General features: G+C 40.0%; 3 protein-coding genes across 5 annotated transcripts; 1 reads left to right on the forward strand and 2 right to left on the reverse strand.

Moving 5' to 3' along the window:
• Nucleotides 1–1,001: 1,001 nt before the first annotated feature.
• tmem231 (transmembrane protein 231) lies at nt 1,002–5,428 on the reverse strand. Its single transcript, XM_008411793.2, has 7 exons — nt 5,021–5,428; nt 4,023–4,189; nt 3,211–3,339; nt 2,946–3,089; nt 2,726–2,807; nt 2,525–2,630; nt 1,002–2,004 (listed from the first exon to the last, which is right to left on the reverse strand). Exons 1-7 carry the CDS (start codon nt 5,157–5,159, stop codon nt 1,842–1,844), a joined length of 930 nt encoding a protein of 309 aa, XP_008410015.1. The 5' UTR covers nt 5,160–5,428; the 3' UTR covers nt 1,002–1,841.
• Nucleotides 5,429–6,344: 916 nt separating this feature from the next.
• gabarapl2 (GABA(A) receptor-associated protein like 2) lies at nt 6,345–17,117 on the forward strand. 2 transcript variants are annotated; one of them, XM_081607939.1, is made up of 5 exons: nt 6,345–6,553; nt 8,768–8,823; nt 13,133–13,305; nt 14,546–14,663; nt 14,730–17,117. In XM_081607939.1, exons 1-4 carry the CDS (start codon nt 6,520–6,522, stop codon nt 14,631–14,633), a joined length of 351 nt encoding a protein of 116 aa, XP_081464065.1. In that variant the 5' UTR covers nt 6,345–6,519; the 3' UTR covers nt 14,634–14,663; nt 14,730–17,117. The 2 variants fall into 2 exon arrangements, with proteins under 2 accessions (XP_081464065.1, XP_008410012.1); XM_008411790.3 differs by having other exon boundaries at nt 6,346–6,553; nt 14,546–17,117.
• A 1,196-nt stretch (nt 17,118–18,313) lies between these two features.
• Nucleotides 18,314–24,904, reverse strand: adat1 (adenosine deaminase tRNA specific 1). Of its 2 annotated transcripts, XM_008411791.3 has the most exons (10): nt 24,539–24,904; nt 23,944–24,012; nt 23,701–23,755; nt 23,480–23,610; nt 22,695–23,244; nt 22,113–22,258; nt 21,222–21,321; nt 21,037–21,123; nt 20,088–20,196; nt 18,314–18,846 (listed from the first exon to the last, which is right to left on the reverse strand). In XM_008411791.3, exons 1-10 carry the CDS (start codon nt 24,699–24,701, stop codon nt 18,424–18,426), a joined length of 1,833 nt encoding a protein of 610 aa, XP_008410013.1. In that variant the 5' UTR covers nt 24,702–24,904; the 3' UTR covers nt 18,314–18,423. The 2 variants fall into 2 exon arrangements, with proteins under 2 accessions (XP_008410013.1, XP_008410014.1); XM_008411792.3 differs by lacking the exon at nt 20,088–20,196 and having other exon boundaries at nt 18,576–18,846; nt 24,539–24,896.
• Between the last annotated feature and the right edge of the window lie 1,237 nt (nt 24,905–26,141).

Below are 26,141 nucleotides of genomic sequence, written 5' to 3' on the forward strand. Positions count from 1 at the left end.
AGTCAGGCCTTTGAGGAGTTTTAGTATTCATTTCACCACAGATTGTGGTAACTATGTTGTTCTTGGCACTTTCGGACTTGACAGTCACATGCGATACAGTGGACTACGGAGTTGTAATCTCTCGCTTACAGCAGTGGGAGGGTGCGAGGGGCATTGCTCTGGATGGGTTCAGGTCCCAATTGTCTGGGCGTACATTCTGTGTTAGCTTTGGTAGATCTGCATCCTCACGGGTCTTCCTTTTGGAGTTCATCAGGGCTCAGTCTTAGGTCCCTGTTTTTTCCTTCTCTTCTCTACCTGCTTCCTCTCTGCTCCATTTTTAGGTAGAATGGTATACACTTGCACCATTCTACCTAAAAATGGCAGAATGGTGCATTTTTAGGTAGAATGGTGCAATGGTGCAAGAATGTTTGCACATCATCCACATCCTTATGTGGATGATGTGCAAAGTTACCTGCCTCAGCAGAAAGGACGCCTCTTTGGTTTACTGGACTGCCTTGACGAGATCTGGGTTTGGACGTCCTTAGACATTTTGAGTTTCAATGAAAAGAAAACTGAGGTTACGGTTCTTGGCAGCCCCTCCACCTGCACCTCCCTTGATCTTAGTTCCCTTGCAGACTTTATAAAGGCAACTATTACAGATAATGTTCATCCTCGAGATGCAATCCACACAACCTGCTATTAGAAAAGCAAAAGACGAGATGAATGGATGGAAGGAAGAAAGGAAGGAAGTGTGAGGTGAAGACAAAACGAGCAAAAGTTGCAAATACTTATGGAAACGAAATATTAAATTTAACAGTTTAAAAAATAAGGCATCTTGTCAATATTAAATGATTGTTTAAAGAATTACAAGAAAAAATATCACTATCCTTTATGAGGTTATCTGAAAAAATAACTCTTAATAATCTAACTTTTAAACACAGAGTTTCATGCAAATATACAAAAAATGTTTTTGAATTACTGAGAAAAGACAAAGAAAGAACGCCATCGGTCCACCAAAGCTATACTGTACAAAATAATGTTTTTTATTTATGTCACAAACTGTTTTAAAGTGTATAACATTCAAGTTGCAAAAATATAGACGATTCACAAAATCTTTACATTTCAAACGCTATAAAACAGCAGAAAAAGAAGAATAATTATCTTCTAGGAAAAAGGTTTATTAGGTTACTACACAGAAAAGCTATAGAACACTATAAGACAACAAATGTGCTTTCCTTGTAAGTTTTCCTTTACAAAGAAAAGTCTAATCAGCTGTCTGATCCATCAGCACAAACAGAAACAACTTTCTGTCCTGCGGTGAGTCCATAAGTTTTAGATTCTGAAATGAATCTAAGGGGTATTCAGTGGGAGTCAGCTGTGTCGTACATTGCTGTTACAGGAAAAAAGCCTTTCAGGATGTTTATACTGACCTCACAGATGCAGTAATAAATTAAACTGTGCAGGGAAATGTGTACTTTAAATTTATGACTGTTAAAAGTCGTGTCTCTTGACTCTTGACAAGCGACACCTACTTAAGTCTTAAATGTGTGATATCGGAGAAGTGTTGCCCAGACACAGCAGTTTGAGAAGCACAAGTATGTAAAATCAATTCCTCTTTTCAGTTCTGGTCTCACCACATGTTATTCTTGGTGTCATATTCATTCTCACTAATGAAAACCTTCTTTATTTGTCTGTGTGTTCTTGTGACAGTGCTATAAAAAGTCCTGAACGGATCAACTCTCTCATTTAACATTTAGTTAGATTATGAAGTTAAAAAAACAATATCAAAAATATGGAGCTATTTGAGAAAATGTGCTGATTTCAGATAGTCTACACATGTAGAAAACATATTACCCCCTGTATCAGGAAAAGTGAGGTTTTCCCACAGGGATGGGTACGGTTCTGATGACCTGGTTCTGGAAAACGAATCTCTGGATGCGTTCAAAGACCCAAATGAAGATCAGGAGGACGCTGACATACTGGATCCAGGCAAACTTGATGGTTTCCCAAAAGCCGGGCCGGTAGGTGGAGGGAGGCAGTTAAGGCGCAAATGTAGCTCTGTCAGCAGAATCTTTATTTGGCTTTCGATATGTTCTTTAGTACAGATTCCCATAATGCCTCAGTGTTTCTGACTCACCTGGTCTGAACTAGGTCAGAACAAGTTAATGTTTACAAATATTTACACATCTCATTACCGTTTTTAGGGAATATTTCTGTATTAAACTTGTTGCTTTTCAGCAGTTCTTACATAACTGTGTAAAATGTTCGTATCCAGTGCAAATAAGTAAAAATAAATCAAATGATGGGGAGTTTTAATTGTGTAACTTGTGTCACATTCTTTTTTTTCTTAATCATGCCTTTTTTCTGTTTTATGGCATTTTAAATGATCAGAGCTGGAATTTCTTAATGAAAATAAACTGGGAACATTTTTGGAAATGGGACAGTCACTAGCCTAAACTTACTACTTATTTGTCTAACGTCACATTTTATACTCCCAAAAATAAAGTACAGGTCCGATCCCGTCTCTGTTCTTGTTAAAGGATATCTGATGATCTCCAAGGGATAACGGATTTCAGCATTCAGCTCAAAGGGGGAGCCATCAGCTCGACCCACGGTCCAGACCAGCACTGGACCGGACAGCACCGTCGACACTAAAGGTCAGAGAACGCAGCGAAGAAAATTATACGTTTCAATCCCAGTGCGGAGAGACGGCAAGCAAACAAAATGACTCCCTTTGCCAACTTACAGTTTCTCTCCTGGTAGCGCCTCATGATGTTGATCAGGTCGTATGAACTTGCGAAAAGGCTGGCGCCGTCGATCACTGAGACCTTCGCAACAAAACAGGAGACTGGATGACACCTGAGAGCTCGATTCTGAACAAGTGCAGAATGTGGCTGACGCACTAAATATTAGTTTGAAGGGAGATGGCAAGGGAGATGTGTGTAAGTGTGTGCGTGGTCTCTTACGTTGTATGTGTTGTGGAGCCCCCGGTGAGGTAGGGGAATCCTCTGCTGCAGCCTCAGGTCTCCACTGATGAACATCTTTGCTCCGGGCACAGGAGACGAGTGCTGCACAAACGCAAGGCTCTGCATCACTACAGTGGACTTCCGCTGGAGAAAAAAAGGGGTAATGTAAGAATAATCTCTTTGTGGCTGGATGGTTTACGATTATTTACTACATATTAGGTAAAAAAAAAAAAAAAAAGATGCTATTTACATAAAGAATACGTACAAAGAGTTGGTAGCTGAAGGTGAGCAGCAGCTGAATACTGTATACATGCTCATCAGACTTCAGAGGAAGCTGCAGCTGAAATGTCAAGAGGTCCAACTTCCCATCTTGGTTCTGGTCCTCTTCTCTCACCTGTGATGCAGATACATAAAGAAATAGAAGAAAGAGCGTTTGTCTTAGACTGTTACAGTTTCCTAACCTGAACACGATAAGACGGAGACTGAAGAAGGGATGTAATTTTAAACACTGTCTAATGTCAAGAAGGGCAGCAGGTAAGCCACTTGTTTCAAAGAAAAGCATATATTCTGCACAGAGCACTAGAAGAGGACAGGAATAGAGTCATTTCCTCTGAAGAAACCTTGTCTGTCTGGAATGTCTGAAAAAGAAAGTCTCTCTGGACATGCCAAGTAGATAGTAAACATCACTCCTCCTCCAAAAAAGTGGACTAACTCAGTTTTTTTATAGAAACCCAGCAGTGAATAAAGAAAACATTCTCTAAAAGCAACTTTGGTCAATGGTAAAAAGCAATTTGGTGAACTCATCAGATCTAGATCTAAACCCGTCTTGAATGGAAACTAAGTAGTGATGGAGCAACACTCGATGAAGATGGTGCAAAAGTGACTTTCAGGGGTATTAAAAAACAAAAGCAGACACTCAAATTATTGAAGCTTTGCACGTGGCTGATGCCTCTCTCTTTTAATGTCATAAAATTGCTACTAAACTTTAGTGAACAACAGAAACATTGCACAGGAAAAGATCACACTGCATCCTTTATAAAAGCTGTTGATGTGATATTATCAGTGTTTTGTTCTTACAGAGACGGCGGGAATCCTTAGATTGGTCCCAAGCATGTTGTTGAGATGAGGAAATGTGCTCCAGGCAACGTAGTCTCCCTGTAAACTAGTGGCTGCGAACAGCAGGGTTTGGTACTGGAATCTCACCACTGGCTGTTCTTCATAAGTTTTTCTCTTAATCCAGAAACCTGAAATAGAAACAACAGCTGAGAACTGAAAATGCATTGTCCAGCTGTACATTTCACTACAATTCAAACATTTATTTTATAATAATATTTTATAATTTGCGCTTCATATGTACACTCTACAAGAACCTTAGAAGATGCAGAGTCTGCAAATTCACCAAGTTATATCCAAGACTTTTCAATAAATAGATAAAATCTACATTTAAGTGGTATTTATAATCGGTTTTACAGTCATTCTGAGGCATGACATTAAAAAACTTGACCTAAAAATCTACAAATTGCAGAGTGTCTTCGTTTATTAAACAAAATTGAAGCAAAAATAGGTAAACTGCAAGAAACACCTGAGTGCATCTCATGATGCCACACTTACAGCCATCTAATGCTCAGTAAAATGTCGTTACACTCTTATTTAACTTTTCTCCAATTCATTGAGGTTTCTTTCACATTCTTTTCAGATTGTTTGAACTTTGACTAGGCCACTAGAAATGTCTTAATTTCGTTTTTCAGCGATTGTGTTGTGGATTTGCTCCTGTTTTTAGTATAATTGTTCTCAGTTTAACAAGATTTAGCTGTCACAACGAGTGACTACTGAGGTGATAGTTATGTGTGTGTGTGTGTTAGTTTTTATTCTGCCAAAAACCTTTAGTTTGATGAAGTAGTCTTAAAGTTGTCACATGCAACTTTGCAAATCCATGTTATGCTCCCTTATAATAGGGGTTTGCAACTCCAGTTCTCGACCTAAACCATTTTTTGCCGTTGTTCCCAGCTGTTAAGAGTATTATCAGCGAATTAACACATAGGGACTAGAGCAACATAAAAAAAACACCACTGTACCTTGGCTTCTGTAAGCGACCAACAGAGGCGCGATGTATGTGAGGCACAGAACAACCACCAGGAACAGGGTGGCCTTTGTACAAACGCTGGTTCGGTACCGGACCAGAGACGGATGAGAGTACACTTCATAGAAAGCCATCGGTGATGCAAAAGCTAGCGAAGATGCTAACCGAATGATCTAAAGTGAGCAAACATTCACACAAAACAAATTGAGGTGAATAACATATTGCTCCCGTTAGGTAACGTCCATCTAGCTGTCTCCAACGTCGACTTTACGTGCGTAATATTGACAAAATGTGGCGTTTACAGATGCTAGCTGTGCTAGCTTTCTTCTAGAGTTTTAGCAGCCACCGCGCCATGTCTAGCGTCAAACGGTTTCCATGGCTGCCACTTTTAGCAGCCAGGGTGCGTTCAAGTACCGTTGGAGCTTATTTTAAAATAATCTACACATATGTTGAAAAGAGTAAAACTTTATATTGGAAAGTACTTGTAGCACAATTTTCATAGGATATCATGGGATGTTATTTTATTTACGTATTTATTTATTGCTGTTTGTCTTACTATAATATCTACAAATGTAAGTTTATTTTTGATTGTTCTCCATGTTTGATATTTGCTCGTTTCTTCAACATTGTATGGCGTTACATCTTAGGCAAACGGTATAGTGGGTCACTGTCAGGGCAGATTTGCTTACAAAGCTGGAATATTTGATTTATTTTACCAATTCCTTCATTACGAGAAACCATATTAGATTTGTTACACAGAGAGTGACACTTCAAATGCGTCTTTTGCTTAATTTAGGTTATAAATGACGATCCAAAAACCCTAAAACTAATAACAACCTCAGAAAATTTGAGTACATGATTGCCAACAGATTTTTCCACTTGCTAAAGAAAATCGTCATGTATGGACTTTGTCAGGGCTTCTTTTGCATGAATGACTACCCAAACACAGCATGTCATGGAGGCGGTGAGCCTATTCAAAGCCTGCGCATCTTTATTAGCATCCTTCAGCTTACATGCATCATTGGCTCTGGCTTCTCGTCTTTTTCTTAACAATAATTTATAGATTCACAGTGGGATTAAAATCGCCATTTTCTACTGTAGTTTTTCCATCCACTCAACTTTCAATAAATATGTTTTGACACACAATTTTCCTGGAGGGCATCTATGATTTGCCTTCTGGACAACTCTCAAGTCAGCAGTCCTCCCTATGATAATGTATGCTAATATATATTTCATATATGACGATGTTCTATTTTACTGAGATGGGCGCGTGAAGGCGCATATACTGACTGTCTGAGAGTGCACCTGAAGGCAGCAGCGCTCTGTCAGACGATGACGTCACCCTGTGTTAGACGGACAGCTGAAAGGCAGAGACTTCTTGTTGACGTTTTGTTTTGATCGCGTTTATTTGGATTTTCTTGGGACGTTTCACCAGCATTCTCAGCGGATCCAGAAGCTCGTACCGTCACGCCTCAGTGCGGGGATCCTGCAAAGATGAAATGGATGTTTAAAGAGGACCATTCCCTCGGTAAAAAAAAAAAAAAGAGAGAAAGAAAAAGAAAAAAAAGAAAAGGGGATTGGATTGTTATGAAACGGGAGCCGATTCTTGTCATGTCACGCATCTTGATTCCTTCTTTCCTTTCTGTTTTGCAATTCCCGCATTCATGTTTTTTTTTCTCAATTTCCCCTCATAGGCGCATTAATGCACGTTTGGTTTTTTTTTCCCCCCTTTGCAGCCTGCAGATGAATGCTGTAAATCAATAATGGCTGACGCTTCGGCTGTAGCAACCTCTAATAACGTGTCTTTGCTGCAGGATAGGGGCTTACAAAACAAATTAATCAGCTGGTTGTACCTTAAAATATTACCTCGTGTGTGCATGTGTTTATTTTATTAATATTATCAAGTTTAATTACTGAAATTAGAGAGTTGAGCAACTTCTTAAGGGTGTTGACCTGCAAGGTTATTTAGCAAAATTACATTTACCTGTACGCAGATGCCAGAATTTGTGTTTTACACACATTTTACCTTATGCTGTGATTTCTGTAACAAATTATTGAACTTCCATATATGACTCAGTGATTCTTGAGAATATGGACAAAACAGGTCCTATGGATAAAGCACAAAATTTGAATAAAATATACACAAAATATGATTTTTTTTCAAATATCTGACTAAACTAACCTGGGTCATGTGAGCACAACAATGTATATTTTCCAGGTATTTGCTGAATATTTTTTTAAACATTGTAGTCGGTGGATGATGCCTGTAAAATCCCTTGTCCAGGAGCAGAACTCAATACATTATAATAGTTTAAAACAAATAAAGAAATACTAAAATGACAATTAAGTATAAGTAGTCATATAAATAATTATAAAAGTATCAATAAATTGAATAAAAATAATTTTTATATATTTTCCAACTCCATTGAAATTTGTCCCTAGTTTTTGTCAACACCGTCAGACATGAAAAGAATGTAAAAAATAAAATAAAATAAATAAAAAAAACAATTCAGGCATTATTGGGGGGCACCAGAACTTCTGAGGACCCCATGACCACTTCCTTTTTCTTTCTAAGAGGGCTAGTTAGCTCTGGTTAGCTTATGTTATTTAGTTTTTTCTTGTTTTTATTCCTAAGTTTTTTGTCACAACCATGATGTGTCAACACCATAACTGACAATTTATAAAACTTTGATGAAATTTTGTGAAATAAAAGCTTAATTTTGGTATAATGTAAAATTTTCATGGACCTGATGAGCTACAATATGGCCTCCTTCAGAATAACATCATGTAAATTGAGGCATTTCGTCAACTCCGTCAGTTTTTGTGACTATTTCAGTGAAATTGTTGTCAAATCTCACTTAAATGTACAATGAATTCATTTTTTTGTATTTTACATAAATTGCATTACTTCACATGTATCAAGATTTCATTTTACTCACTAGTTTGTCACCACCTTTAGTTCTGTCAACTCCGTCATGCACTGTCAACGCCGTCAGATGGACTTTGTTGTTTTTTGTTTTAAATAATATTTATTTTGTTTCTTGAGAAGCATTTGTCTTTTAAAATTAGTAAAAATTTCACTAATGAGGTATTTTAAAAATCACATTAGATTTATTTTTGTCAGATGTCGATGACAAAGTTCTGGGTCAGGTCGATTAAAAATGTAATTTAAAAAAAAAATGTTGCAACTGGGAGCCTGCACCTTAGCATCTTTACATTTCCAAAACATTATTTGTCATATTTGCATACATAAGGTTGAGAAATAATTTTAAAAAATATGGGAAAATTAAAACCCATTTTGTCCCTATTCTCAAGAATCACTGGACTAATAGTGTTTCTGAACTCAAGCTTTTATTTTGAAACTCTCTTTAGATAACCTCCAAGCTCCTTTCTTTAGGAACATCCCAAATTAGCCCCTCTATCTAGGCTAATGAAGGCCTGCACCTAAATGAGTCCTTCCACATTTTACCACCTTCTTGACCTCCGCTCATTTTCTGCCTGCTGTGGCAGCTTCTGGGCTCCATGACAGCATTGAATATACCTCATAAAAGGTGCCATATTCAGAAAATGTTGTACTTGTGTGCATGAGCAAGCATCAGCTTATCTCTCTGCTTGTTGTGCTTTGTTGCTGAGCTCTCTATCGAAAAGGGCCCGGCTGCAGAGCGGCAGAGCAAGAATCCCAAGAGGCCTCACTCATCCCTTTAATCTCTGACTTCCTGTTTGTTTGCTGTCTCTCCCCCAGAGCACCGATGTGTGGAGTCAGCCAAAATACGCAACAAATACCCGGACAGAGTACCGGTGAGTGGTGGGGGAGGGTAGGTGCTCCTTTATTTTAAGGCTGCCGAGGTTCAGATGAAGTGACAGAGTCAATAAATAAAAGCAGAGGCAGGGGATATCTATTTATCACTTCTTCTTTAGGCGACGGTCAGTCTGCATAATTCCACAAATATTTTTAATATGCTTATTTAAGGCACAAAGAAGTATGATTTGCATCACTTAACATGACTTACTGTCGCTTTCTTTCAATATGACCCCAGTGCGATTAGCCATGTAGGCCACATTTGTGGAAAAATGCTGGTTGAAAAGTTTTTCAATCTCTGCAGTTCCTCCAGAGTTACCCCGAGGTTCAGTTGCTTCTCTGAATCACTCTTTTCAGTTTAGTTGGACGATCATGTCCTGGCTGCTGTACTCTCAGTGTTCAGATGATGGATTTAGCAGAGCTCTGTGAGATATCCCAGGATTTGGGAAACTGTTTGATAATTGAATCCTGCTCTAAACGTCTCCAGGATGATCTCCCTGACCTGACTGCTTTGTCCCCTGGTTTCCATGCTGCTCTGGGTTACCGCCCATCTGGCTCCTACCAAAAACTGCAAGTTCAAGCCAAAGGGTTAAGAAAACACATTTAGAAACCCACGTATAATTTTTCTTTCCACTTCACATTGATGGATATCTTTAAGTCGGGCTGTCACATAATACCCCATCACACAACACATTGAAGTTTGTGGTTGTAATGTGACACGGTCTCAAAACGTTAAAGAGCCATGAATGCTTTTGTAAAGAACTGCATTTTAAAGGTCCCTATTGTTAACATTTTAACAATAAAACTCAGGGTTTCCCCCAGAAAACTTGCTAAGCCTGGTGTGCGCGTGCTGCCGCCGGCCGTGTTTTTGAGTTAAAAAATGTTTAAAGTTGATAGGAAATTTGAAAACATCACTTGATATTTATGCGTTATTGGAAGACTGGAAGATTATTGCCTAAACACCAACAAAGAAGTCTTAAAAAAGTCAATAATAAAAAAAAACCTAAGATAAGTTATGCCAAGCCTGGTGGGGGCACAAGTAAAGCCTGGTGGCCCGACAGGCTTATAATACACTGAGGGAAAATCTCAAGCTAGTTTTTAGATGATGCGATGGTCACTTAGTTTACATTTTCTGATTTTTTTTTCTCTAAAGAACAGCTTAACTTATTTGTACTCTCTTTGACTTATAAAAATCTAATTTTGTTGCATTGCTGCATATCTCATTAGATTTGCAAAAATATATTTAATTGTAATCATCATTTTAACAACAGCATCTGACACAATGCAAATGCACATGTGTATTATCCCACCAGTTGGATTTACTCAGAAAATGTAATAATTATTCTCGCTAAGTGACAAAGTCCCATCACCTCCATTTGTCCTGATTTATTGAACCGAATCGTCTTCTGTTGGACTGAAACACTGCAATGGCGACTTAGAGGTGAGCCGCACAGCGTTTGCTGCTCATGAATCTTTAATGTATCATCAGACTGATGGCAATGCAAAAAGATACGCCTGGCATCGGCTATAAAGCAAATATAGCTCTTCCAGTGGGATCCTGAGGTGTTTCCAGGCTGGAGAGGAGAGAGATAATCCCTTCAGTGTGACACGGATCTGTCCCAGTATCTCCTCCCTACCTGGAGCCGCTGACGGCTCCTCCAACCATGAATCAGCAGAGTTTCGGCTCGGAGCGCTCACCTCACAGCGTTTTACACTGAACATGTCACTCCCGCTGTCAGTTTAAACTCGCCTCATTCCCTCAGTTTTCACCCAGGATTCTTGACAGAAATACAGACTGAGCTAAAAAAAACAAGAGCGCGGTTCGCTCTGCTCTTCGCGGTCGAACGTGGTCAGAGATTCTGATCCTCCTCCGCCTGCGCCGTTTGCGATGGCAGGTGAAGGAGGCCAAAAGCAGAGGAAGGAATATGTGGCCATCAAACCGTGTGCTTTTTGAGTAAAACAGGATGATGCAGGAAAGGGGTTTACCATTTATATGAGCTTAATATAATGTATATGTAACAAATAAGAACATTTCTTCAAACAGATATTTGAACCAGATAAAGTGAAACTTTTCAGAATCCTGGAAGTGCTTGTCTTAGAGGGCAAAATTCACAGAGAACGGGTTCGTCTTTTAAGGGCCAGAAGTCCCAAAATTAAAGAAATAAATGTTTGTGATCATAAAAATAAAAACTGTAGAATATGAAAGTATAATAATATATTACTGTGTCATTAATATCTGCAATAGGCAGTCAAATAATTAAATACTGAAATAAATTATTAAAACTTCATAAAGTGTGAAATTGACGTGTAAATATCTCATATTTGATTGGTGTATATTTTGTATTCCACAGTTTATCATAAAATAATTTAAGCCAATCACGTCGCGTTTAGCAGTGTTAGCCCCACCCACTAACTGATGGACAGACAATATAATTTCATAATATGTAATAAGACTGTGGGATCATTTAATTTAATTTAAAAAAAACATAGTAATTAATGCTTTTTAATGTAATTAATACTTATTTTATGTAATTATTTCCACATAAATTTTACTAATTACATATAATTATTCAATATTTAATGTGTCCAGCATAACTATTTATATAAATTTGATACATGTTGAATTGTGGCACCTTTTGGTTTCCGTCCTGCTCTGATCTGGAAAAGTCTCTCACTTATTCGCTGCAGCTAAATTAATCTCTTGCCAACTTTGCATCTTGCTGCACAGATAAAACATTGCAACTTTACATAGTGCTGCATGTTTAGACACGGGTGCTATTATGTCTTCCTGACAACTTCCCAAGGAAGTTAGAGAAGAATTAGGAACATTATATCAATAAAAATTAAACAGGAGATTCGGGAAACAGGCCTGTGCATCACAGCTGATTGCAATGCAAATGCCCAGAAGTGTTTACCCTTAAACACAGGAACAAATCAGCCGCTGCACTTGGCCAAATATTTGCACAGTTTTCAAAATTGGTTGAATAAGTTAGTCATAAAAAATTAACTCCAGACAAACTTGCCTATTTATAGAATCTTCAGATTTGATTTTATAGATTTATTCGCCATGGGAAAAAGAAACAGAATGAATAAAATATTATCTTTTGGGATCTTATTTTCCTCCTCGCATGTTTTAAAGCCAGACGCAACTTTAATAAAACATCATCTATTTCTGTGTCGAATTCTGGTATTTTCTTCTTAAGAAAGTTAGTGTTGTGTTTCTGGAACAGTCTGAACCTCAACTTGATTAAAAATGTGTGTTGTTTGCTTAAACACCAGGTGCGCAAAATGAAACCGGCTAAAGTTACGTGAGCTCACCAGTTCGGTCAGAGTCCAACGTCCAGTCAGAGCTGTAGCTGTTACTGGGTTCAACAACTGTGTGATTAAGATCCTACCGTTTCATCCGACGGTTGAGTGGCAGAGCAGGTTCACCGCATGCTGAGACCACCGACCTTGACGCAGTGGTCGCTGGTTTGATTCCCGGCTCCTGCCATTTGCTGCATGTCAGGCTACCGTTGAGTAAAGGTCATTAGTGCCATAAAAACCGCTAAAAAAGGAGATATTTGACAAAAATCTTAGCGGGTTCGGTAAGACTGGTACATATAAACCAGTCTTCGTAATTTTGACCCCGTGTCGATTACAGAAAGAAATTTTTCAAAAATTTAGTTGCATAATTCTGCTCTGGAAAAAGAATATTCCAATTTAATCACAAAATATTTAAAAGGCTGCAGCATTTATGGTGACTGCATGCTTTGTAATATCATCAGCCATTCTTCAAATATCACCTTAAACAGAGCGCCCTGCCTCCTGGTGTTTTTTCGAATATTAAATTAGAATTTAATGAAATGACTTTTGTTTCAGATTCTCTCAGTTCAGATTTGGAAAAGTTTGTTTGCTTCCTTTATAACATAGCCAATCTACCAAACAGCTGCTGTGACACAAACCATCAGCCACATGAAAAAATCGTACATGACCTGTTGATGAAAAATGGTCAGGCGTCTTCTGGTTGTTGATCTTGGCTCAGCTTTTAAGCATGCTTGGTGTCGTTTTAGGAGGAACAAAGATAAACAAGGTTAACGCAGGTACAATTTCAGTTTGCACAGGGATCAAATGGTAATGCTTTGCTTAGGGCCCAAACTGCGACATTTGTTCCAGGAACTTTCACTGACAGCCAGCAGAACGAAACACTTTATATAGGCTGAATAAAAAGAAAACCCTTCTGAATAAACAGCAATCAAGCGTAATCTTCCTTGTTGGAGCGCGCAGTCGGTCTAACCTCTCGGGGGCGGCTTCCTGTTTGGCCTCCAGGTGATCGTGGAGAAGGTCTCCGGCTCTCAGATAGTTGACATCGATAAGAGGAAGTACCTGGTGCCGTCGGACATCACGGTGGCCCAGTTCATGTGGATCATCAGGAAACGCATCCAGCTGCCTTCGGAGAAAGCCATCTTCCTCTTTGTTGACAAAACAGTCCCCCAATCCAGGTGAGCGCCACACAGATGACCCCACAGTGGGTAAATACAAGAACAGGTTCTGCAGACTGAGAAATGACTGAGTCCTGGTAACATGCGGTCGTGTCATTTTAAGTAGACGACAGTAACGAGACGAAGTAATTAAAGCAGGTTTTAACGCACGTAGTTTATTTCCATGCATTCTGTGTGTGAGAAATCAACTCTCAGATCCTTTAAGGTTATTAATTATGCAAATTGAGTGGGGATCACAGCTAAACCAGTGAAAGGCTAGGTTTTCTTTTGCATCCGCATGTCGTATTTGCCGAGTATCTGTTTAACTGCAGAGCTGGAAGGTCCCACAATCATCGGTTTCTTTCGTGTGAGGATTAGGCCTCACCTCCGGGTTCGGTTCATTTAATCCTAAAATAACTACGTTTTGAAAGTTGTAATGTTCATCGTTTCACCTCTTTAAACATTTGTTCTCATATTACATCCAGATGTTTACACAAAAGCTGTACTAAATCACACATCAGCTTTATTTTTTTTTTTACAGATTTTGCAACATTAGATCTGATTAATCTTTACCCGCTTTGAGTTAGAATTAGTAAATTTATTTTTGTTTGCTAAATGCTTGAGAACATATCAGTACAATCCAGATGTTTGCGTGCATTACCACAGTACTTTGTAAAATTGTATTTTACACTATATGATGCTGTTCGAAGGTTTTAGGCAACTTTCAAGCTTTTGTGGTAATTTGCTGGGATTTTGGCCCATTCCTCCTGGGAGAACTGCTTTAGCTCAATGACATTTACAGGCCACCTTTTCTACACAGATCTTTCATTTTTGGTCATTTGCAAAATCTTAACTTTTTTGGAATAACAGTTTCTTCCTTACTGAGTGGCCTTCCATGCCCTGACTCTCTCTTCCCTCTTCTTTTGCACAGTGTGACGCCACTCAACGTAAATGTTGGGGAAATTTCAGTTTCTCCGCATAGCTACAAGTGACAAAATCCACCATCATAAATCTGAAAAATTGTCATCAAGAGATTGTTTCTAACTCAGTCTACTTCCCATAATGCCTCTCTTTCCTCAGATGAAGCATAAATAAAACAAACTCACGATCTCCATGAGATCTGTCCTGTTTATATCAGTTCTTGATCAGTATTTTACAATCTGAACCGCTGCTCCGCGTTCAGGCGGGAGGCGTAATGAGACGGATCGCCGCGCTCGACAGTGGCGATAACCTCGGGTCATGTTTCTGTTTTGTGCCGCAGTCTGACGATGGGCCAGCTGTACGACAAGGAGAATGACGAGGACGGCTTCCTGTACGTGGCTTACAGCGGAGAAAACACATTCGGTTAACGCCTCACCGAGCATCCAGCCCTACTCCCTCACACACACACACACACACACACACACACACACACACACACACACACACACACACACACACACACACACACACACACACACACACACACACACCCCAACACGGAGGGGGGCCTGACAGCAACACGGGCCCCTTCACTTGTGACACTCCAGTAACGCCAGTATCAAAAACACACTTCAGTTTTTGATACTGAACTCTATAAATTTATTGGGTTAAAAAAACAAAAAAACAAAATGCTGCATTGTTTTGGGTCTAGTTTGGATGATTAGACACACAGGGAAAATAAAGGACAGAAAAATATTAAACACTGCCGTTAAATCCGATACACGCATCACCTGAATGAGACTAAAAGAGGAAAAACAATATATCAAACCAGGAAAACAACCTCCACCCTCCCTCCCATGTTTTCTTTGTTTCTGTTCTTTGTGTTCATCCAAAGCAAGAGAGAAACTGTGATCTTTAACGCTCAAGCTCGGCGCTTTAGACCCACGCGGATGGAAAGCGGCTTGACGGCCGGCGAGTCCAGCTCAGGGTCGAGCGAAACAGGTTTCAGTACTTCCTCAGTTTGGCTGGTTTACATTTGCACATTGCGATTGCAGAGTCAGGATCCAGAGCGCATGAGGATTTAAACTTTACTTGAAGCTAACTGTGCTGAACTGTGATATTTATCTGCTGGCAGGAAGAAAGCGTATTACTCTGCAGAATCTCAGTCATTTAAGACGCGTCAGAAAAGTGAAGAAGCAGTAATAATGATGAACGCTGCTTTTATTCCAGCTACATGCGAGCAAAGAGAGGGCGAGGTTAGCTACTGTTCCCTCCTGATTCGTTTTTGGATCTTTCTGCACCATTAGATTATGACTCCATAATTTATTTGGAAGAATTTGAATAGTGTCTCAGAATAATCAGGCAAGACTCAGATCTGCTTTCAGTTTTCTTTTGTTAAACTTTAGTTTTATTTTTGCATGCGTCAGTCTGACAGGTTTGTTTTTTTGCAGCTAGTACTTGTTTAGCACTTTAAGTTATTATAGGTACATTCACTCTTATAACACAAAGTTTATTTTTTCTTTGTGGCACTTACGTTTTAAAGGTGTGATGTAGAATATCTGGACGTGAAAATCAGGAATTCTGACGAAACCTCTTTTTGCTGGCTGCGCCTTTTATGCGAAAACTAAAACTGTTGGTCAGGAGTTTAAATCAACTCATTATCAGCATGATTATCAAACTAATTTTGTGAATTTGATGCTTTTTTTCATGCTGTACAACTCTAATAATTTTTTAAAACAAAGGTGGAAAATTTGACTTAATCTTTTTTCCCCTCATTAGGTCAGAATGATTGGTGCAGGTTCAATCATTTAATTCTAATAAGAAAGATTGAAAATGTATCTTATTTCCCAGCCATAATCATCAAAGCAACAGAAATAAACATTTAAAATAAATCACTTTAATGGCAGTAGATTTAATTTTTTTGTTGGATATTTTAATTAATTAAAACAGATCACTAAGTAGCCACCAGCAAAGTTAATTGGCTTTATATTTACCTTGTTATTATTTGACACTATAAAATTATCTCTGGGTACCGATAAAGGCAACCCAAGAACCACCAGCGGTTCCGTTCTGGTCACAGGTTGAAGCCTGATACGATTCTGTAGATGATTTATTAAAAAAAGGAACCGCTCTGAACCGGATAAGAAAATAACATTTTGAAGCAGAAGAAAACAAAATTTGTGACCTAAAATCTTAAACTGATGAGAGCTCTAAAAGGTTCCAACAAGTGTCTTCTGGCCATGAATTGTTGTTTAGAGACATGAGAGAAATCTCTGATCTTTGATTATTGAGAGAGAAACTGAAGCCATACTAAGCAGCTTGTATGCAGTCATTACATGCATTATTTTTTTTTTACACTTTCTCCTAGTATTTCTCCACTTCTGTTAGTGAAGAGTAAACTGTACGCTAATAATCACATATCTTCAGATTATTTTTTGTGCCATTTTAGAAATCTGCTTGGCAAAAAGCACATAAAGAGCAGCAGAAAAGAGATTCTGGGACATTTTAATGGGACATATATGGTCATAAAAATGAGATTTGTCACAACACGTTGCTGATTTTTTTTTTATTTTATTTTATAATTTACAGCAGAAATCACCAATCATGCAGTAGCAGAGGAATAGTTTTTAATGATCTTGCTCACACGAAGCAGAGTTATGATTTCTCTGGTTAGTTTACCGCTCTTCTCTCAGATGAAGCTAGCTGACATTTTAACAGCTGCAGTTTGTTTTGGTGCTGAGAAATCATAGCTGAGCCCCGCAAAGATGAAACCGCCGTTTAAAAATACGAGAAGGCGTGTGGTCCATTGTTCTTCCATCGTCATCAGACACACGTTACAGATGTGAAGGGATTTTCCACATTTGTAAAATGTATGTAGCCAAATGAAGTGAACAATAAAAATAATAAGCTGATGTCAAAGTCTTGTCTTAATATGAAATGTGTCTTTCTGGTTGTTTTTAACTCTGTAAGTCTGCGATGAGTTACAACATTCTTTGTTTGGATTTCCTCGTAAATGTGATGAAGCGACGCCCAACTCCTCTTCAGTTTAGTCCGCTGAAGTTTTCAGAGTCTTGTTTCTCTCTGTTGGATGATGGAGTTCAGATGATTTGGAAAGCAGCCTGTAATCCTCACATGTTGATCTGCAGCAACAACAGATCCTACCCGAAGGTTATTGCTGATGTCTTTCCGTCTTGGCGTTTGGTTACCAAACACCTGATGACGATCAATCAATCAACAGCGTTTAATTAGCAGCACAGTTTCTCTTTGGTCTTCTGCGGAAACGTTAATGGGTAATAAGACAAAAAATATTGAAGTTTCTGGTGTCATATATGCATCATATTCTGACAACCAATGGAGCCGATTCACAAACTCTTCTTCTAAACTTCAGGTGCTTCCGTGCCAATTATCAGTGATCCATTAAAAGTACGTTCTAATTTGACTATTTCAACTATAGCAGATTGTTGCATTTAAAGGAAAACGGTACAACAAAACCAGAGTGCAATGCTGATGAATCAAAATAGGCGTAATCAAAATCTATCCAAGGACATCTTATCCAACATGCTGAGAGGAAGCATTTGCCTCCTTTGGGATTCATTCTGCTTCTTATGACCAAACACATTTTTCACTTGTTAAATCATGGATTAAGTTTAATTTCCTGGTTTCCTGATTGCTGTCAAGATGCTTCAAGAAGTCACTGAAACAGAACCAGGCTGACATGAAGTAGGCTAAAGGAGCTCAAAAAGCAACACATCGCCTCCCGGTCTGAAGAAATCTTAAGAATGGGTAAGAAGTCGACGACGGCCATTAGTCTGGAAACGATTACGAAGCCGTTTATGAGGCTTGGGGGGCAGCGGGGAACCACGGTGAGAGACACGGAGTGGACGACCAACTAAAATAACTCCAAGAACTCTGCAAAGGACCAACAACAACAACATCTAAACAGTGCTGACCTCACCAGCGTCAGGTCAGGTCAGAGTTCATGATTCAGCAATAAGAAAGAAACTCCGTTTGGAAAAAAAAAAACAATTAAAGAACATAAATGTCAATCTCAAGTTACCTGAAAACATCTCAACTGTCCAGAAAACTTGCAATTCAGGAAAGCAGCAGATAAGAGAATACTGATTTAATTCTGCTGTATCTGTGGGAGAAACATGAGGAGAGTTTGATAATTAATGCAGAGAAGCGAAAGGTGCAGGCGGCTCCCTCCCAGCTGTGTTTTCAGAGAGCTCTCGCAACGTGAAAATAAAGCAGCCACATGCAGACACCAGCGGGACGGAGCGGGACGGAGCGGGCCGTCCTGCTGCGGGTTCTGAGCCGCAGAGCAGCTGAGCTAACAGACGGCCAGGGGAAAGCGACGCTTTGTCTCTGGTTCTGCCGACCTCGGTTTGAAATCAGAGCTTTTCTGCCGGCCGGCGGCCGTTTCAGCACGTGACCCTCCGGGTTTGCGCTGCAACAAAGCCGGTTTTTCATCGAGCCTGACGAGGACATTCCTGCTGTGGAGTCGGCTTTCAGCGAAACAGGAGGAGGTTTCTGTCGCTGCGGGGCCACAGAGGGAAGGCCTGCAGACGCAGCTGCTGCCAGGCCTGCTGGTACGACTGGGAGGCCCGCTTGTGGTCCCAGTAGGTGTGCAGCTCTCCTGACCTGAGCAAACAGAAGATCGAGGGTTGGAGTTTGTGTGCGCCTGTATTACTCACAAAGCTGCAACAAGTGAACGGGAATAAAAAATGGTGAAAGGTGCTAGATGAGCAATACTTTCCATCATACCTATAGTGTGTGTGCGTAGAGTGTGTACTCGGAGAAGACTACCTGATCCTGTCCTCTGGTAAAACTGGGACATGTTTCTGAATAAAGTAGCTGAAGTTTCTTCTCATAATCTCGTATTTACAACAGTCAGATGTGCTAATGTCAAAAGCTTTGCCAAAATTAGGAATCCACAGCAAACATCACTAGCACACTAATGCTACATCTCAAGCGCCGCAGTTTTATGATTTAACACGAGAAATCACATAGTAATCTAATTTGATCTAATATTCACAAATGTAATTGAGCGTCTTTACGCTCAGAGTAATATATTTTAATAAAAATATAACATTTTCTATTTATACTTTTTATGATTACAGTTAATGAAGATTAAAAGCTTAGTTTCTAAAGGGATTTTTAATACAGAAATGTTCTGCTACGGCAAACACACGATTTCTGGAGGTTTCACCAACTCATTTATGAGACTTTTTGAGACAATTATGTATGAAACTTAAGACCTGTATCAGATAAGAAGGAAAATGATCCCAGGGGAAAGGTGAATGTTATTCAGCCAACTAGCGATAAATTTGAACTTAAACCAGGATAGATGCAAAAAAAAGCAAGCTAGTAACTAGCTAGCTAGCTTTTGTTTTAGCTAGCTAGCTAATTTTTCTCCTCCCTCCGTTTCCACTGCAGGAGCCAGGGCTAGTGGTTCTTGCTAATACAGCTGCTAATATGTGCTTTTCGAGCTAGCAAGGGTATATTAGCAGCTAGTTTCCGTTAGCCTCTACTGTTTTGAGTCACAACGCAATAAAGAAGCGGCTAATTATACTCTACAGAACATGAACATGTTTTAAAGTATCCTGGCTGAGATATATTATGCTATTGGTCTTTTGCAATATTTCTATTATTTGGGAAACCAAACTAAAGGTTCAGTTCCTTCATCATTAAAATTACAAGAAAAAGCTGCTTGAAATATACAACTTTTTGAATAAATTTTAGAAACAAATTAGCGTTTTGATGCTATTCTAATTTACCGAGACACACCAATAAATCTGTGATTTATTTTATTCTCCAGAGATCAGTTTTCATGCAGCTGCACAGTTTGGATCTAAATCATCAGAACAACAATTCATCTGCACCTTCTTCCTGTGACTGCAAAGAGAAGAAAACTTCCTGGTGACCCGTTGGTAAGGTAACCATGTTACTGGAAACTGCAGTTTTGTTTTCAGGTGGGGAATAATGAGCGACCTGTGCGAAGAAAGCAGCGGATCAAGTTCTGTGCTGAAGCAATGAGGAACAGAGGAGCCTCTGTTTCTCCTTCAGGAAAGATTCCCAATGGGAGCCTGGTTACACACATTCAAACAGAGACTTGTGTTTCTGTTGTTTCAGGGGACGCATATTGATTCGGAGCAATGATGAAACTATAAAAAAAAAAAATACATAAAAGTATTGAATTTTTTCTTAAAAGCTTCCTCATTTAGTGACAGAAAAAAACTTTGTTCTTTACCGGGATCTGCCGGTAAAGAACATTCTGATAATGGCTCTGTGTAAACTGACCCAAATAGATATGATTATAAGTAAACACCAGCAGAAAAATATGAGTAATATGTGAACAGGGACAGCCTCAGGCAAACTGAAGGAGATGATTACATAAAATCTGGGCAATAAAAACTTAATTTTACCGTTTTGCCTTTTAAGGGCTTAAATACTGGTCTGGACACACAGATAGCCGGATTTAAAAGCAACCAAAACATGATTACAGTCAAAGTAAAACACAGACAATTTACAAAGTGTATGACTAGTACAAGTATTCGGTCAAAATTTCTGACCGAGATAATTAACAGCAGAGTTTCATATCTGAGCATTGGGTTGGGTTCAGTAACAAAATGAGAGGAAAAAAACATTTAAATGAGTCTAAAAATATTTTTTAAATACATTTAAAAGTACTTTAACACACTTCTTGGTGCCTGACATCAAAGCTTAATTATCTCTGACTGCAGCAAAGCTTAATTAATTTTAAACATGAAGGGTATCTTTATCGAACAACATTAATAAATAAAAAAAATATATAACAATCCCCAATTTCACCTGAGAGAGTCGGGCAGAGCCGAAGGGTCAGTGGCCGCTACGAGAGACAGGAACGAGTGAAAAAGCTCCAGTTTACACAGCAGAGACCTTAAAGGACAAAACGACATGAAGACAAACCTCAGAGGAAACTTTAATGTCACAAAAACAGTAAACAGTACTTAAATTAAGAGCCTGTAAGCTTATACCGAGCTTTCGGTGTTCCCAGGACTTTCTTCGTGACGCCATGTTTGTAGCCGTTGGCAGTGACATCTAGTGGCTGATCTGCAACATTACACCAGCTGATGGCTGAAAGACAAGGGACGTTTATTTCAGCTAATAAGAAAAATAAAACTACATTAAATGTCATTTTTTCACACAAAACTTTTTATTGTATATAAAAAAAGATAAAAAATGTATATAGTATTTTATATAGATTCTAACAAAAGCAGAGTCCTGCCCAAATTAATTTTCTTCTAGCTTAATATTTCTACAATCTTTCTTGAATTAAAGTCAGTTTTTCACTATCTGAACACAAAATAAATGTATTTCTATTAACACAAACACTAATCCTTACAAACATAAATTGTGCAATTATTTGAAACTCTGGGTCAGGCTCAATCAGACTGGATAATCAGCTTCTGTGAACATAATTTTTCAAGTTTTGCCACAAATTCCTAAGTAGGGGAAGGTCTGGACTTTGACTAGGCCATTCTAACCCATGAATGTGCTTTGATCTGAATCACTGCGGCTCTTGTGGTATTGTAACAGCTGTCATCCTGCTCTAACCACAGGGGCCTATATCTGTGCTGATGTGGAGTATCTAGAGAGGCACTGATCAGATTTTCACAGGCGATTTCCGTCTCCAGCTTGTTTAAAGCCTTCATCTTCTGACGACCTTTAGTACTTATGATTTTTAAAACCTAGGCCACAGATTAAAAACGGCACATGTTTTGTGGCCTTCCTGTTGTCTGCTAAAGGTCTCGCTCTCTCTCTCAGCCTATTAATATATCAGACCTCCAGACTAACTCCCACTGAAACTGTAACAAAGTAATCAAAGTTTTATGTATTCAGTGACAGTATTTGTTGGGGGAGCTGACCCGCTCCACATGCGGAGATGCGTCCCTGTCCGCCCTGGTGTTGGAGCTCGGTTTGGTTCTGGCTGAACGGGAACTCCAGGCTGGACTGCAGCAGCAGCGGCGAACAGACAGAGAAACCAGCAGGAAGCTCTGAAACGCGGGAGCATCTGCAAGTAGAGGGAAATGATCCATAAAGAAGACTTTAACTACGCTCTGCATCTGTTCTTGGTGGAACTGATGAGCTTTGCTTTAACAGGCTGGTTTCCTGCTACGGACGCGGCTCTTAAACATAGCCCAGAATTTTTAAACAGGGTTGACGTCAGGGCTTTGAATAGGACATTGGGGTCCTCTTCTTCAGGCATCTAGCTGTACAGCATCACTATATAAGCACTCAGCATGATGCTACCATTACTTAGCAACAGCAAGCAGATACAATATTTCTAAGCTTGAAAGTCTCTATTTGATTAGTTTCTTCTGTATGTGGAGCAGTTAGTCTTCTACAGTAAATGTTTTAAATATTGCTAAAAATAATAATGAAATCACTAAAAACAAAAAGCACTTGGCCTTCCTCCAGCAGAATAAGAGTCTCTGCAAGCCACGCACCTTGTCACCAGCGCCCTGTGCATGACTTCCTGGCTGTACGGACACTTGCCCACCACCACCGTGTCGAAGTACAGCGCCTCCTCCAGGTAATGAGACAGTAGCGCACCCTGGAAGCCCAGAACCCCCCAGCGGGCCAGTTTGTCGCTGCAGGACAGGGACAGAGTCGGCTCTCCTCGACCCGGCTTCACACGGAGGACCCCGGTGCTGTGGTAGACCGCCCCGGGCCGCAGCGGGTCGGCCGGGGCGCCCGGTACACACTTGGCGCCCGTCCTGTGAACGTCTGACTGCCTCGAGTCTCCCGGTTTGAGCTCTGACGCCGATGCAGGAACAGACGCGACACCGTCAGGCGATTTGGTCCTGGATTCTTCTTCTTCTTTTGAGTCTTCCTCTGCGAGTCGAGGCAGCTTCAAGTTCCCTCCTTTGCCGGGTTCCTTGGCTTTCCTTTTCAGGTTCTGTCCTCCGTCCGTCTCGCCACAGCTGCTCACAGATGTGACGAGGGGACAGGGCTGGGCCTGGGAGTCCGTCATGGGGATGATGGACGCGTCACCACCTCAGGGAAAAAAGGCAAGAGCCTCAGAAAAACCTTCAGGTCAGAGAGTTTCCATGGTGACGAACTTGTAGACTATATGAAACCTTAAGAGAAATGTCACTATTCTGGATTTTACTGTACTACAAACTCACTTTTAGTAGTTTTTCTGTTGCTAAAGATGGAGATATTGCAAATAATAACACATTACTAGTTTACCTAGAGCTTGTTAAGCACAGTGGGAGCATACTGGACTCACAGGGAGTGTGACTGGTGAAGAGCAGGAAGGAAACTCCCGGCTGAAGCCTCCACTTCCCTCTCCGGTCCGCCGGGCGAAACAGCGAGCTGCAGCGACCGCTCACGGCTCCGTGAAGCTCCTGGATCAGATACCTGCACAGAAATTCATCCGCACTGAACTCGGGGTGGAGAAAACGTCCACGGAGAAACACAATCAGAGAGAAATTCTCCCCAAACATTCACCTGATGCAGCCTCTTCTGGCGATGACTTCAGCATGGCTGTCGTTGAGCACGTCGCCTGATTCAGAAAACGGTTTTCATTTAGAAACGATAAAGCTCCTCCTTAAGCTGCACGGCATTCAGACCCTAACAGAGGCTAAAATGTTGAGAACATTTTAAAGCACCGTCCAAAGCAAGTGTTTGAGTAATAAATTATGTAAGCGAGCAAGAGAGAGAGAGACGAAGGAAAAACAGGATCACACAGACCAGCGGCACTCATGGCTGCCTTTCCGATACACTTAGTCCCGGTTCCCAAGGAAACGACCTCCATCTCCACTGGAAAACAAAAACATTTAATTTTACATGTCAGAGATCCAGCTTTTTATGTAAAGTTTATGCTCTACTGAACAACAAGGCCTGAGTCTCGACTGTGCAAACATTTTAAACCACCTCTTTACAGTTTGCTTTGCTGCAGTCAGAGATGAATCACAAGCTGATGCCAAACAATCCTGTCAAATCCACCATTTCTTTTGTGAATGTTTTTTGTCCTTCCACTAAGTTTTCCAACTATATGTTTAGACACCCAGTCTCTTTCTCAATGACCTGTTTTTTTCATTCCCACTTTCCAGAGGGTTTCTTCTCCATGTTCCAAACACAAACCATTTTTCATTGATCTTATAAAATTAATTAAATCAATAATTTAATCTTATGAGAAAATGTATTTTGCATTTAATTACCCGCATGCCAATCGGCATGCGGGTAATTAAAACTATCTTTTAAAAACTAAGATAGTTTTTAAAAGCACAGATTCATTAATTGGTACAATAAGAGCATTATGTTGTGGTTGTTTCTGCTCTCTAACCTGAGTCGGAGTTCGGTCTCCGGGTGATCCGGAGCACAGCGGCCAGCAGGCTCCACTCTCTGCCCGGCTCGGGCTTCCCTCTCCGGGGCAGCTGGCGGAAACGCTCGTAGCACAACTCGGCGACTTCATCCGCATTTATCATATTAAACAGGAGGAATATCATTCAAATGTGGTCAAATTGTTGTTTGACATGTATTAGTTTAACAGCGTACTGATTGAACCGCGTGAACCGATTTGAAAACATCTCCAAAAACCCGGAGGAAGTACTTCCGGGATGGATAGAAGGCGGGATTTCCACAATAAAATCCCCTTATTTTATCTCTTCCCCCTCTTTTTCTACAACCTAAAGTAGAATGGCAGAAAGCAATCTTTAATGTTGCAGAACATATATGTAAAAAAAAACTAAGACCCGGAAGTCTGGACTAAAGCGCAATTCTCATATACAAAACCATAACATACGGAGGAATAACAGAAAAGACATGCGTCTAACTGTTGAATAACCATACGACCTATGAATATAATGTCAATTTTGTTAATTCTGGGCGCACAACGTGATAGCAATGTTTCCTTGTAGCAAGAAGGCAAATGTGTTAAACTCAAGGCCTGGGGGCCAAATCCGGCCCACCATAAGTTTTTATGTGGCCCTTTATACTGAAGAACTACAACTTTCAAGATAACAGATATGTGCTTAAAATTTTTTTATTGAATCAAAGCAATTTATATCTGTATAGTGGCAAATTACATCAAAAATAAGAGACAGCCATTTACTAATATTTTAACTTTGCTAGTGGGCAGTTTTATCACTGCATTCTGCCACAACCAGCCCTTTGGAGACATTCGTGATCTTGAAATGGCCCAAAATGAAAAAGAGTTCAACTCCCTCCCTGCTCTACAGTGTTTGTCACAAAGTTCCCCTGTGCCAGGTTGACATCCTGTACCACTATTGGAAATAGTCAGATAATTTTTGCATTGTAGTCCGTTTTCACAGATCAATCCAGTTGTTTCTCCTTCTGGTATTTAGACGTCGTCTTTGATGTTCTGTTGTATCTCTAAGGTATTTTCAAACCCAGATGTAGTCACAGCCAGCGGCCAGTTCGCATCTTTGCTCAGTAGGATTTACAGCAAACCGCTTATGCTACTTGGAACTTTTCCATCGCTCCCAGTTCAAGACTGGAACCATTGTTGGCAACAGTGGGGATGACATGACAACAGTTTGTTTGTGTGGCTGCATCCCAGCATCCATTTCCAATTACCGAAAGCCTGCCGGCCAAACCACAAACTGCGTCTCGATGAGCGGAAAACGCCGCCGGCTCCGGCACAGCTCTATCTGCACCAACAATCACCGACTAGTTTCGATTTGTAGATTCAGAAGCACTGGGTTTAATTATGGTCAACATTGTTCACGTTCCCTTTGATGCTCTGAAAATCGAAAAATCAAGTTGTGTTTAAATGAACTGCCACAACCGATTGTAGGCCTACTAAAAATTAAATTGCCTTTCTCCAACAGCACTTTGTGGGGCATCGTCTGTTGCATCTCCAAGCAGCCGGTTCCCACCAAATAATTCATCCCAGCTTCTTGATTGGTATCAATATTCCTACAAAT

The sequence above is a fragment of the Poecilia reticulata genome, chromosome 6 (genome assembly GCF_904066995.2).
Source record: "Poecilia reticulata chromosome 6, P_reticulata-male-v2, whole genome shotgun sequence".
In the NCBI taxonomy this organism is placed as follows: domain Eukaryota; kingdom Metazoa; phylum Chordata; class Actinopteri; order Cyprinodontiformes; family Poeciliidae; genus Poecilia; species Poecilia reticulata.

Coding starts and splice junctions, on each gene's coding strand:
- adat1 (XM_008411791.3), bottom strand. CDS start 24,701: ATGATATTCCTCCTGTTTAATATGATAAATGCGGATGAAGTCGCCGAG. Junction 24,013..24,538: donor GAGACCGAACTCCGACTCAG/GTTAGAGAGCAG, acceptor TTTGTTTTCCAG/TGGAGATGGAGGTCGTTTCC. Junction 20,197..21,036: donor GCTCTGCCCGACTCTCTCAG/GTGAAATTGGGG, acceptor TTCTTCGCACAG/GTCGCTCATTATTCCCCACC.
- tmem231 (XM_008411793.2), bottom strand. CDS start 5,159: ATGGCTTTCTATGAAGTGTACTCTCATCCGTCTCTGGTCCGGTACCGA. Junction 3,090..3,210: donor CCTTCAGCTACCAACTCTTT/GTACGTATTCTT, acceptor TTTTTTCTCCAG/CGGAAGTCCACTGTAGTGAT. Junction 2,005..2,524: donor TATCCCTTGGAGATCATCAG/ATATCCTTTAAC, acceptor GCCTCCCTCCAC/CTACCGGCCCGGCTTTTGGG.
- gabarapl2 (XM_081607939.1), top strand. CDS start 6,520: ATGAAATGGATGTTTAAAGAGGACCATTCCCTCG. Junction 8,824..13,132: donor AATACCCGGACAGAGTACCG/GTGAGTGGTGGG, acceptor TTTGGCCTCCAG/GTGATCGTGGAGAAGGTCTC. Junction 13,306..14,545: donor AAAACAGTCCCCCAATCCAG/GTGAGCGCCACA, acceptor TTTGTGCCGCAG/TCTGACGATGGGCCAGCTGT.